This window comes from Indicator indicator, chromosome 31 (assembly GCF_027791375.1).
Source record: "Indicator indicator isolate 239-I01 chromosome 31, UM_Iind_1.1, whole genome shotgun sequence".
Taxonomy (NCBI): domain Eukaryota; kingdom Metazoa; phylum Chordata; class Aves; order Piciformes; family Indicatoridae; genus Indicator; species Indicator indicator.
Window position 1 is genome coordinate 2,380,516 of NC_072040.1, and position 13,679 is coordinate 2,394,194.

Genomic DNA, 13,679 nt, shown 5'->3' on the forward strand with positions numbered 1-13,679 from the left:
GAAATTCTGGCACTTTCTTAAATTGTTATGGATTCTTCTTCATAAACATCTTTATTTCTATTCTCATTTGGGAACATCTTTGCTGGAAAGCAGCAGGTTGGGTTTGGGTTTTGTTTGTTTGTTTTTATATTATTTTTGTGCCTGTTCTTTGCACTATATCACCTTAAAATTGTTTTTTATTCTGGAGTAGAGACATGATGGCAAGAAAGAGTAATGCATCTGTATAAACAAGCTGCCATGTGACTGTTAATTTATTTATAACTTACAAAACTATTCAAAGGTATGTATTGCTCCTCTCTTTCTGGAACATTTTGTTCCAGGGATCAACTTTGTGGAGTAGTTCCCAACTGGCAGTTGTCAGAGGTGGTGTGACACTTGAGTGAGTTGGTTGTTTCTTAGATGTCTCTTTAATTTTCCATACAGCTTACAGAAGTGTAAACAAGTTTTGAGCAATAATTCCCAAGGTGAATGAAGTGGTCTGGCTCCAAGTTTGAGCATATCACATCTGCCCCTCTTAAAAGTCAAGTGCCACTAGCTGTGGGGCATTGTAGTTTCTTATTCTTTGTCTAGAAGTGTACTATAAAGATTCTTCCTAATAAAAACTCTCAGTCAGCTTGGATGTTGAAGGCCTGCCAGGATGTACTCAGAGAACTTTGTCCTTGAAGAAACTTTCCACATTCTTCAGCACTGCGAGTAGAGGACTCAATAAAATGAATGGACTTGTTTCTAGGGAGATTTACTGTTGTGGACCCTATTTCATTAACTACTTTCTGGTGCTGCATTGTGGCTCTTTGTAGTTTATTTTTCCCCCCTTACTTTATAGATTCCCAAATAGGCAGTGTAAGGAACTTGCAAGAAACCCTTTTTGATTGCAAAGTCTTGCCCACACATTTTGCAGCTGACACCTATGTGACTACACCACACACTTGGAAGTGACACCAAGATTTCTTGGAGGAATAGTAACCCTTTTTTATCCGATGTGCCACAGATACTATGTCAATAGTAACAAAGTTTAAATGTTCTGGAAACTAGGGCAGACCCTAAATCTGTGTGATTGATGCTTCATGTTGTTTCTGTCATTTTTAAACTGTGTTTTGGTGTCTATTGAGATGTATTTAGAGAAGCATATGGGATCTATGTCTGTGCAGTGCTACAATCCAAGTAGGGAAGAAGAGTTTTGTACTATTTGGAAGACCTGTAGCTTCTAGAAGTATGCTTATGTGAGTCTCTCCTATCAGAACACTTGTTAACCAATATGAATTGTAAAAGCTTACGGTCCAGAAAGCAGAGTTTCAGCAATCTCAGCGTGGTAGGCCAGGTCCAGTTCACATCTGATTTTAGGCAGTACACTGTTAACAATAACTTTCATGTTGTATAGTTAGGAGTAAAATGCTTTATGCATCTACCATGCACCTGAGCTAGTCACCACACCAAGAAAAAGTTGTAGGGAACTAAGTATTGCACTAAAAACTTGGGGGGTTACCATTCCTTGGTGCAATCTTCTGTCTTGTGTTACCTCAGTTTACACCAAGATGCACTTGAACTCTTGGCCAAGTCCGTATGCTGATTGTGTTGGAACTATTAAATCTATTGTCTGTCTTTTGCAACTTTTTCCACTGGAGTGGCTAAGATAAAGTATTTTTTTAAACTGAAGTAACTGATTATCCCAGGAGATAAGGATACCTTCCACAGACTGAACATGTTGAAACTTGTAGAGCCACTGTTCTTGTTCAGTGACAGAACCTAGACTGAGTTCTCCTTGAATTCAAGAAGACCTTCTACTAGGAGAAGTACAGGAACTGTGAGAGGAGAAATTTCTCTGTACACTGATTTTGTAGGCAGAGCTGAAGAGTGCCTTGTGTTTGATACATATTCTTGTTTTAAATGCTTTAAGTCAGGGTCATTTCCTGTAGTTCTGCAGGAAACTCTTAACTGCACAAGCATGGTTTTTCAGCATTAATATCAGTATTTCTTAATCTTATATTCTGTATTTTAATTACGCTAAAGCTTTTATTATTACTGAATATTAGAAGTAAATGCTTCTTCTAACAGCTGTCAGGTGCCAGATAACACTTCTGAAAGCCATGAGCATGGGGAGCTCAAGGTCTGCAACCACAAATACTCATTTTTCAAGGCTGTGTTCTTTTGAGCCTGCTCTTTTATGAGTGCTGAGATTTTTGCAAAATACTTTTCTGTGAGAACTCTCTAATTTATGTAGGATCTCCAAAGTTTCTCACCAGTGCATATGAAGATGACTCTTGCATCCTGTAGCTGTTTGACAAGCATTATTTATCAAGTACGGAGGAAATTGATTAGCTGTGGAGCAGAATTGTGTAAAATTGAATTCAGAACCGTTTTCTGCTTTTTCATAATAAAATGATTGCTGAAAGAATTCAATCTGAAGACTGTTGAAAGCTGGCTGGAGTTTATGATATAACGGATAAAAATCTGCATCCTTGGCCTTCCAACAACCTTTACACCAGCAGATGGTGGGCGTAAAGATGTCATTCATCATTTATTTACAATGGGCTTTATTTATTCTAGTGTCAACAGCTGCCCCAGGGAGTGGGTTATTGAATTCAAATGTGAAGCTCTGGGTTATTTGCTTCCTTTCAAATTTGTCTTCAGAGCTTAGTTGCTAGGAGTCCATTCTGTGCCCTAATAATGATTCATGTATTGTGAAGCCATTCAGTAAACTGGGTTGTCGGGGATTGCCAAAAAAGGTTTAGAGGTCTTGTTCCGATTTTCTTTCTTTCAAGCAGCACTCTGCTGTAGTTGGTGTCTTCTTATGTGTTGCAGACTTTGCCCCCTCTCTGATTTCCCCTCCAAACTCCTCCTTGTCCCCATCCTCTCAAAAGTAGAATCCTGTGATTCTGAGTTTGTGGTTTACAGCACCAAAAAATATTAATCTGAGATGTGAACTAATGAAACTTTGTCTTCTACAGGCAGGGCAGGAGTCCTTCCGTTCCATTACAAGGTCATACTACAGAGGGGCAGCAGGGGCTTTACTAGTGTATGACATTACAAGGTGAGAATACCAAGGAGGTATAACTGGAATTGAATTCTATGTCTTTGTAGAGTTGTGCTATGACATGTAACAGTGTTAAAATGTCTGAGTTAGTTTGGGTTTTGTATTAGATATTTGTACTCTAACATTTTGCCAGCTTTCTTGAGGTGTTCCAATGCACAGCCTGTGTGACCTGTATGCTGCAAATTTTCTGTGGTGGTGAAGAAAAATCAAGCCTCAGGAATAATGAAACAAGCTTTTTATAAACTATCTGACCATGAACTTCTAGATTACCTTTACTGAGAAAGACCTTAAAGTATTTCATTCATCCCTTTCTGGTGTTTTTTGTTGATTTTATTTATTTATTTATTTAAATTTATTACCATGAGCTAGAATTTTTCAGTAATTGCAGCAGATTTTGTTAGGGAAGTGCTATTCTGCAAAGGAGTGAAATGGTAAAACATCAAAGTTTGGTTACATAAAAATACCATACATAAAAATTGCTGTCTTTATGAGGTTGGGAAAATAAGGGTCTGAAGTGGTTTTGGTTTTTTGTGGGGTTTTTTTGTGGGTTGGTTTGTTTGTTTGGGGGTGGTTTTTTGTTTGTTTGTGGCTTTTTTTGAGGTAGCTGTTCAGAAGTGACTGAGGTTTTCCTGCTGCATTGAATGAAGTCTGTACAACTTATCTGCAAAACTGAGGGTACTGAGGCCGATTTGTGAAATGCTCAGGCGCCAAAATCCTCTTAGGGTGTGAGGCTCCTTTGGTGGAACTTGGGTCTCATTGGCAAATTAAGCAACAACTTTTACTAGAGATTTCTTAGATGTTTCCTTTTGTTCCCTGTTTATTTAAAAAACATCAGGAAGCAGCATATTCTTTCCATTGGATTTACAGGGAATGGATCTTTGAGTCATACATAGAGGAATAAATAGGTAGATGTGAAATGTTAAACAATTTCCAAGCCAATGAGTTAATATTTGGTGTACACATCCTGTACAGTCTGGATCATGCCATGTTTGTGTACCTCACTTTTAAATGACTTTGTTGCTAAATTCATTAAATTCATTATTCAGTTTGTAAACTCACAGAAAATTGTTAAACCTTTTCTGCTTTCAGTGGAGCAAATGTTATTCTGAGTACGTGATTATTGGTACTGGTGTTTAAGTCTGCTTGGGGCCTTTCAGATCCTGCTCAGCAGATTTTGTATGTATATAAAATTACAGATTCTTCCAGCTATAAGAGTCCTCTTTACTCTTTGGGGCAAACATGTTTTCAATCACTTTTTAGGCAGAGTTCATTAATGTTCCTTGTTTACTACATTTTTGTTTGCCTATTCTCCTTCTTACAAAGGGCTTACTGGCTTTTGTCCCTGGAGCATATGTACTAATAAATGAGTTGGTCACTCAAGTAGAGAAGCTGACTAGCAGAAGGAAAAGAGGTTCCTTGGAATACTGCTTTTTAATTTTCATTCTCTTCCATACTTAGGAGGGACACTTTCAACCACTTGACAACTTGGTTAGAAGATGCTCGTCAGCATTCCAATTCCAACATGGTTATAATGCTTATTGGAAATAAAAGGTAACATTTAACCAGTTAGAACTTTTGTTCAGTCCCTGGCTATGGTGAATCCAAAACCCTTCCTTTTCTGGTTAGACTGATACATGTGGATCAACTACCTTATGTTGTGAGCAGCTTTTCTTAGAATTAATTTTGTTTTGAAAGCATTGCCTGTGAATGCATGAGGTCATGGATTATAGAAATTATTTTCCAGGCCACTTTTTTACAAATGGAACTACCACTTAGAACATAAGTCATACTCTCTTTAGAGAGTATATTTTAATTTTAGGTGTTCCCAAGTGCTTTAGTTTTCAGTTAAGAATCACAACAGAGAAAATGCCATTAAGATTTTTGTCACTTCAAAAACTTTTCTGAGCAGTAAAAAGTGCACACTTCAGGGATTATAGGAAAAGGTGCTGAAATCTAAGCCTGTTTCCTCTTCTGTAAACTGAGGTTGGCAGCAGAGAAAAACAACTAAAAGTTTTGGAAGTGTGTTACCCAGTTTGTAAACGATTATTTACTTGATCTTCTCATCAGATACACTCAAAGTTTCAAGGTGATTCCCTGTTGATACAGAAGGTTTTTTAAAAAAAAAAAACACATTGAGCTTATCTGTAACTTCTCTAGTCCTTGACCCAGTGAAAATGTAGTATCATGTCTAGATTTTTGTGGTGGATGTAGGTCTTTCTCAGATACCAAAATCATCATCTCAGTATTTAATATCCCATTAGTTATGGGCTTTTGCCTAACTGACTTTAACTTGTCTTCATGCCTCAGTGATTCTTGAAGGTAAATATGCCAGTTGAAATAATGGTTTGTATCCTTGTTCCTTAAAATGTAGTGAACAGCCAGATCATTTCTTAGACACTACTGAGAAGCAGCCTTGTGCTAGAGACTCTGGTTTTGCCACTCTGGCCTGTTCACTTCTTACCCTCTTCTTCTCCAGAAGGGATTAAAAGGAAGATAGAAGATTTTTCCTTCCTCTGCCCCTCAGCCTCTACCTCCCTCTGAAAAGCATGTTTTAACATTGCTTAATATTAAATAAAAAACCTGTTTCAACATTGCTTAATGTTAAACATTAAGTAATTGTGAAGCTTGTCCCCATTTTTATAGATAATCTGGAAAACAGCTAACACCATTCTCTGAGGGATGTGATAAGCATGGTCTTCAAAAATAAATACATAAAAATATAATCTCTTATTAAATGAAGTTTTGGTATGTCCCTGGCCAACTGTTTTATGCTTATGTGAGTGGAAAAACAGCACTGAGAGAAACAGTGAATGCTACTGTTTACTTATGCTAACTTCTGTAATACTTACCTTATTTAGAAGTTGATATCTGCAACTCTTCCTGATTATTCTTAGCTGTTAAACTGAATTTTTGTCTTGCACTTTGCTGATGCAGACTCTACCACAATACATTGCTTGCAGCTAGCTCAATAATTCCCAGACACAAGTAGGTTTTGTTCAAACAATCAATATACTTAAATTATGTATTTTAAGTTGCAAAATAAAGGTGCCATATGAAATAAAAGTTCCTTAAGAAGCTTTTTAAAGGGGATTATTTTCAAGTCTCAGAGGAAGGCAGGAAGAAAACTCCTTCAATTATTTTGTATTACCCTGAGTGTGTTACTGGAGTTCTTCTGGCAGGGCATACTACTGGAGATGCATGGAAGAACTCAAATGCTAGCAAAACATTTTTGAAGGAATAAATTCTGTTCTTATGAGTCCCAAAAGTGCACTTAATATCCATTTGTAGTACTGACTTATTGCTAGATTTGAAGAGTGAGAACTGAGGCTGAAATATAATAGCTGTGTTTTAAAAATACTGGTGTTAAAAGATGACACATACTCTACTTAATCTTCTTTCCAGAACAAAACCTAGCTAGATTGATCTAGTAAGACCAAATGCTTCGAATTATTGGAATGGAGAGAGGAAGACAACTGTGGTTAGTAGAAGCAGTTCAAGCTCTTTAAGAATATGTTTAGATATCAGTAGTGAGTTTTGACTGGGCTCTCTCTGCAGTTTTGGATGCAGCTGCACTATTTCAAGTCAGAAGGGTTGTTCTATCATGGAGATAACACTGTAGTGAATCAAGGTTTAAGGAGATAACTTTTGAGGACAGCATGGTAGTAGCAAAAAAAAGACACTGCTGAAGTTCAAAAATACAGTGCCAGATGGCTACTTCATAGACATGAGAATGGACACCTTGTTAAGATATCTTAAGCCTGAGGCTGAGATACTGGGAATGCTTACATTTAATGAACATCAACTTCCAAAGTGTTTTGCGAAGACATCTCTTGTATCCTTATCTTCAAATGTTCAGTGTTTAAATGATGTGCTGAAATTGTCTTGACTCAGCTCATCCAAGCTGGCATGTAGTTGTGAAAAATAAAAAAACCTGCTTTGCTGCAAAATAGATTTGACAGTGAGTATTGCTGGTATTTTTTAATACATGCAGAATTACAAGGATGGCAGCCCTGAAGCCCAGTATGATGGGTTTTTACTGGTATTCTGGCTGGCCATTAAACATTTTCATGCTGGTTAGATTAAAATTGTGTATCTGGGAAGCTACTTTGACATGCAGAACTTAAAAGAAATGTTATTGGAATAATGTGTTTGTTATTTATGGGTACATGTAGCATTTTTATTGCTCACAACGTACTTAGAAGGATGAAATATGTGCTCCTTGTTCTTAAACAAGCTTTGGAAAGTAAGAATTAAAAACTTGTGTCTGTGTGAGTCACAGAAGCAGTTTTGATTTTAGTTGTCCAGTCTAAGAGGGTTTTTTTTGTGTTTTGGGGTTTTTTTGTTTTTCTGTTCTTTTGTGTAATATTTAAATTTCATCTAAACTGCTTGGAAAACAGGAAACAAATTGTGTAACAGTCACTTCAAACTCCTATGCTGTCAAAGGGTCAGGCCTGGAGTTTCAAAACCTAAATGTTAGCCTGGTGGGAGAGAACAGCTGATGTAGTTCAAAATAACTTATTTTTGCTGTGAAGCCTCCTTATCAGAACAGAAGTTGACTGAATTAAATTTGGTTACTGAATAGAAATATGAACTTTAAAATGTTAAGAAATAGTTTATAGACCTCCCTTACCAGTTCAGCTTTCCAGTGTGGATTGATCAGTAACATTACACCAGAAAATAGTAATATCTACCTAAATGACAGTGTCTAAAGTTAGCATTCAAGGACTAGCTACTTAAATCTACATACATCTTGCTGGAAGCAATTTCATTAATTCTTGGGTAAGATCTGTGTCAGCTAGGATTGATTGATAGCTCAAGCAAGCCTGGTGTCTCTGGCTGTTCTGTATACTCTAAGTGCAAGGCTTACAGTAACTCTGTGTAAGGGCTTCAAGAGATTCTCATCTGTATGTACTAAGTTCTTCTGGGGGCTCTTGCCTTATAAGGATGTCTCTGAAGGATAATGTTTATAAAGAAAGTTTAGACCATGCAATTAACTTGGGTTGTGTTTTTTTTTTTTTCCCACTTAGTGATTTAGAATCTAGACGAGAAGTCAAGAAAGAGGAAGGTGAAGCATTTGCACGAGAACATGGACTTATCTTTATGGAGACATCTGCCAAAACTGCTTCCAATGTAGAGGAGGTAACTTTGAACTCTGATAGTTTAGTTTTGAATTGCACTTTTTACAGATACTGTTCCTCTAGGTTTTGGATTTCTCAACTTGAATGAACAATTCTTCAATTTGTGTTATGAGATAGTGTCTATGTTGTACCTGATTGCACAGCACGACTCCTACTGTTGAGACTCTATTGGTAAATATACTTGTTTGGATGGGTTTCTTAGTGTTTCATCAGAGCAATGGGTACTGCTGACTGCCCTGAAATCTAAAAAGTAAGACTAGAATAGATGTGCTAGTCCAAAGCAAGTCAGGCTGTTGGGTATCCTTGGCAGATGTCAATCTAGCCTGCCCTGGTCATATATGAAACGGCCCTTAAGCCAGTTCTGGTCAACTGTCCTGGCTGGGTGTCCCATCTTCCCCTCACATTTTGCCTTCCCTAAGTCTGATCTCTGCAGGAGACAGAGTAAGAAGCAGAAAACTTGACAGTGTGCAAGTACTGCTCAGATTCTCCAGGCCCTCAGCATCTTCGTGGCCTCTGCTGGACAATCTCCAGTAGTCCCCTGTCTCTCTTGAACTGGGGAGCCCAGAACTGGAGCCACTACTCCAGATGTGGCCTCACTAGAGCAGGATAGAGGAGAAGGAGACCTCTCCTTGACCTAGACCCCCATCACTGTTCAGCAGCTGATCTCACTGAGCTGTACTAGTCTATCACTGACTCCTGGTGTGGGAGTTGGTTTTAGTAAGTTGTTTCCCATATGGAGGGGATTATATAGCCCTATGCCAAGCTTTCATCTTAAGAGCATTGTCTGTGTTACTCCAAGTTGTCTGCACATAAATAGAATGCAATAATGGATTCATTATTTAGGATTAAATCTGAATAGACTTAATGGTTTTGCCTGAGCAGTGGAGCACTTCTGCTACATGTTGCCGGATGGACATTCAATGGTTTTGTTTCAGCTGTAACTTAATTTTCTCTTCAGGCAGCTCCTTTCATACTTCTGCTTAAATGGATAATGAATATTCAGAAGCCCTGTAGCTTCAACAGCAGAACTACTGTCACAGATCAGGGAGGGAAGGTGGCCTTTCTGAAGGGTAAAAATGAACAGAGGGAAAAATGAAGGGGAAAAATGACTCTCCACAGCTTCTAAACTTGAGCTGATTTTTAGAAGTGCTTTTTATTTGCTCTCCACACCCTTCCTAAACACAGCTCATTGCTGGTAAACACTTGCTTGACCTGGTGATACAGTTAGGAAGGATTTAGTTAATAAAACTTGAAAATTGGAGGATGCGAAGAGTTTTCCTAGTAAGGTGAAGTGACACATGATGTAATCTGACTAGAACTTGCAAAAGAGAAGGATTTCTAGTTCATGAGTCTTGTAGGTTTCCCTGAGCTTTTATCAAAACCAGGATTCCTTCAAATTCCTTGAAACCAAAGGTTCCTGTGACCTTTCAGCTATGTGAAGCTGGCACTTTAGCTCCTGTCTCAGATGATAAAGTGGAGAGGTGGAGCTCTGTTGGAGAGAGAAGGGGCAGGACACCTGGTTCCAGTGAAGTTTCATAAATTCTGTCTCCCTGGGGCAACAAGCCCTTGGACTGTACCCCAGCTACACTATAAGGAACACTGTCTCTGTCATGGTTCTGGGAACTTCTGAGTATCCCAAGGTATCATCAGAATAAAAAGCCTCAGGCTTTGTAGAGAAGCATGAGAAATGTGATTGAATGTGATCTGGCAGCCTAAGCTGTAGATTCTACTGGAGAGATGCATTCTTAGTTCTGGGGGGTTATCTTTTTTCTTCAGGTGCTCTGTCCTTTAACAGTTAACAGCAGCTACTGAACTTTTGGAGAAACCTTGAGCTCTGTTCCTGTGCATCTTTCACATGAGTTTGTCAGAAAGGTTGCTCTTCAATGGGTACATACCAATCACTGTCAAGTTCTGTGCAGCTTTACTTCAAAAATAAGGCTGTGTTGGGGTGCTTTTTGGGCTGTAGCTCATACTGCTTGGTAATTAACTCCTTTGTAGCCCCTTCAGTGTCCCAGCTTCTTTCTGAAGGATCATTTTGTGGTAAAAAGTACTGTCTTGGTATGCAGAAACTCAGAGCTTTGGGAGATCACGCTCCCTAAGTGTCTATCAGGGCGGGGGTGAATGCTCTGGAGGGTACATCCATTTGTGGTCCATGTTCTGACTGTTTCCAAACGTATTCTTTAACACTGGGGTGATCTATGTTGTATCTTACTGGTAAAGGATAAGGCAGGAAACTGGGAAGGAGGAGGGAATTCTAGATATTGGCTGACCCCAGAGGTGTGAGGGTCATGCTTTACAATGATGAGATATTTAACCTTTAAGCATTCCTCGTTTGAAAGAAAAGCTTCCAGAACAAAACTGAATTGCATTTCAAAGCCCTGCGTTTAACTGTTGTGGCCACCAGAGGGCAGCATCTGACGCCAGCTGGCGGTGCCCAGCCTGAGCCGTTCTCAATTCAAGCCAAGATGGACTTGCAAAATCTGAGCTTTGAAAAGTGTCAGCGATTCAGTCACAGGGTTTTCCTGATGTGTTCAGCTTGGACTTAAGTCTTCAAATAATTGTCATGGCATTAGCTTTCTGAGAAAGAGAAGTGACCTTACTGACATCTGCCAAGTGAAAACTAACAGAAGCTGTTCTCTAACTTACATTCTGGTGCCCTTAGCTTGTTACTGCTTCTGCATACAACTTCCATAAGAATTAAGGTACAAGGAACTTACTTCCCTATTTCTTGTATTGTTTTGACCAGTTAGAGAATTCATTCTTCTTGGTTGTGTCTCAAGGGTAGTAAACCTACATTACTTGTTAACTTTAATGTGATAAAATGGATGTTGAACTTGTTTTAAATTTATGTTCAGAGTGTTTTAATCATTATTGTTTGGGGCTTTTTGAGGTGAACACTATGAGACTTGACTTCCTGATTTCCATGCAGCAATATGATCTCTGAAAACTCCTTACACAGATCACCCAAAGTGATAGTATAGCGGTATATTGTGGCTTAAAATGCTCTTTGGTTAGCTTTGCAGTAAGCACAGGTGTAGCACAACAGGCAGATCTCATCTTGCAAGACTCACTTCCCCACCTGTCATGTCATTTTCCTCAGCAGGTATTTTAGAACCTGTTTATAATGGGAACAGAACTGAAAAAGCTGTAAATGAGTCACGGAATAACTTGAATACAACCATTATTTTTTTTTTTTTTAGGAGTCCCATGCATAAAAGAATTTGTGATTTAGAAGATTAAAACCAAGAGTTAAATATTAAATACAGAAATTACATTATTTCCTTGTTTCTATTATTTCTCTACATATTTCTATTAATTATCCTGAAAAATGGTCAAGAATGTTGATATTTGGAAGCCTAAGATACTGTTTTTGCTTAAGTCTCTTTCTTTCATGAGAGATGCAGGTACTGAGGGCCTTGCCATCTTTCAGGTAATTGAGTATTAATCCAGATTGAATCTGGCACTGTCCTTCCTGGGGTGATGAAAAGCAGCCTGGACCCTCAGCCTGAGTTGCTTTGAGGTGGAAGAGCTTGAGTATCTTTGTGTAGTGCTTTGGTGACAGCAGCATTATGGCCATGTGCAGTGCAACCACAGTGGGCTTGGTAGGTGAGCAGCCAGCTGAGCCCCTGTGGGCTTCCTGGTCAAGGTCTTGTCTTGTGTGGAAGTGGCTAAACTGCACCTGGATCCAAGTTGGCATGTGAAGAGCTCCAGCTGTGTTCTTGCAGTCCCCTGCACATGGTCTAATAAATCCAAACTGGATTTGAGGGGAAACCACTCTCTTTCTGCATCCGTGGCTCAGTTAATCTGCAAATAGGATAAACTGGCCATAAATAATTGAGTGTTTTTAGTAGACTGCCTGCTCCAGATAAGAGTGAGAACATGCAGCATTAAAAGAGATTTTTAGAAGTAGTCAATTACACCGAGTTCACCTCCTTGTCCTTGCTAATTGGGGCACTGGCATGGGATGCCAAAACCTGATCTGATATTCTTGGAGGCTGCTGCTATCGGTGCCTCTCTCAGGCAGTGACTCTGGCTCCACACACACTTTGGAGTGGAACCTAAAATACATGGATACAAGAAACAAATGGAAGCCTCAAGGGGTGCAAGGCTCTTTTCATGTCTGGTTAGCAATAATTTTTCAGAACCCATACCAACTGAAGAAGGCACGAAGGAGGCTTGTTATGGGTTGTATTCTTGTCAAACTATGGTTTTCAGACAGGGAGCTCGAACGATTCCAGTTGCTCTCTCCCATCAGACTGCTGGAGCAGATCCAGAGGAGGCCACAAAGATGAATCAGAGGGTTGGAGCACCTCCCCTATGGGGACAGGCTGAGTGAGTTCCAGCTGTTCAGCCTGGAGAAGAGAAAGCTCCAGGGAGACCTTAGAGAGGCCTTTCCAGTACCTGAAGGGGGCCTACAAGAAAGCTGGGAATGGACTTTTTACAAGGGCTTTCAGTGATGAGAGGGAATGGATTGAAAATTGTGGAGGGAAGATTTAGACTGGAGATCAGGAAGAAATTCTTTCCAGTGAGGGTGGTGAGACACGGAAACAGGTTGCCCGGGGAGGTGGTGGATGCCTCCTCCCTGGAGGTGTTCAAGGCCAGGTTTGATGGGGCTTAGTGGAAGGTGTCCCTGCACATGGCAGGAGCGTTGGAACTAGGTGATCTTTAAGATCCCTTCCAACCCAAACCATTCTGTGCATCTGTGATTCTACAGGTAACCCAGTGCAGATTGGCATTTTGCCGTGTGGAGGTCTTAGGTTGAAGGTTGGACTTGATCATGTTAGAGGTCTCTTCCAGCTGAAACAATTCTGTGATCCCATAGAATGTGTTAACACTCCTGCATGGTGCACCAGTTACCCATGGCAGTGTGGAAGTCAGATCATCTCTTCTCAAGACAACAGAAATGGTGGAACTGAGGTGAATGTAAAATTTGGATTGTGCAGCTCAGCAGTTTCTCAGGCAATATGATATTTGATATTAAAACAGCCTCAGTAATGCTTTTTTGCTTTGTACAGTATATGTGTAAGAATCGTGTTGAAGGTGAGAGGGGGGAGAATCAAATGCTGTCAAATCACACTGGGTTTCCCAGTGCATTTTGCTATTTTCTTTGAGGACAGATGCACTCCTGTGGTGCTCCATTCTTGCATGCAGCATCCAGAAGAGATTTTATCCTCAGCAGTGTTTGTTTGGAGTTGCTAGTCTGTTAGAGGTCTCATTTTGTTGGTTTAAATTAGTTTCAATGAGAATTACATTAGATCTGTAAAATTAATTCTAAAGTCCTGGGTGTGCTTAGGCCAAAGCTTTCTAGAGCTATTACAAGTGCCAGTTGTTAAGTGCTTGTTTACATCAAGTTATCATAACACGTTTTTAAGACTCCAAGTTCTGTTTAATGTCCTGCTGAAAAAGAAGCAAGGAAGTATCCTCACAGATTCCAGCTGGGTGAATTGTCATCGTTTTTGGCTTGTACCTTTCAGTAGGCCCATGTGTGAGGCCATGCCAATAATTAGTGT

General features: G+C 39.5%; 1 protein-coding gene across 1 annotated transcript in view; it reads left to right on the top strand.

Annotated features, from left to right (window-relative positions):
- RAB2A (RAB2A, member RAS oncogene family) overlaps positions 1-13,679 on the top strand; it is a 34,027-nt gene that overhangs the window by 15,156 nt on the left and 5,192 nt on the right. Inside the window, exons 4-6 of the mRNA XM_054394604.1 lie at positions 2,946-3,028; positions 4,490-4,582; positions 8,059-8,170. Coding sequence (XP_054250579.1) covers positions 2,946-3,028; positions 4,490-4,582; positions 8,059-8,170 — 288 coding nt within the window. The remainder of the gene's footprint in view (positions 1-2,945; positions 3,029-4,489; positions 4,583-8,058; positions 8,171-13,679) is intronic.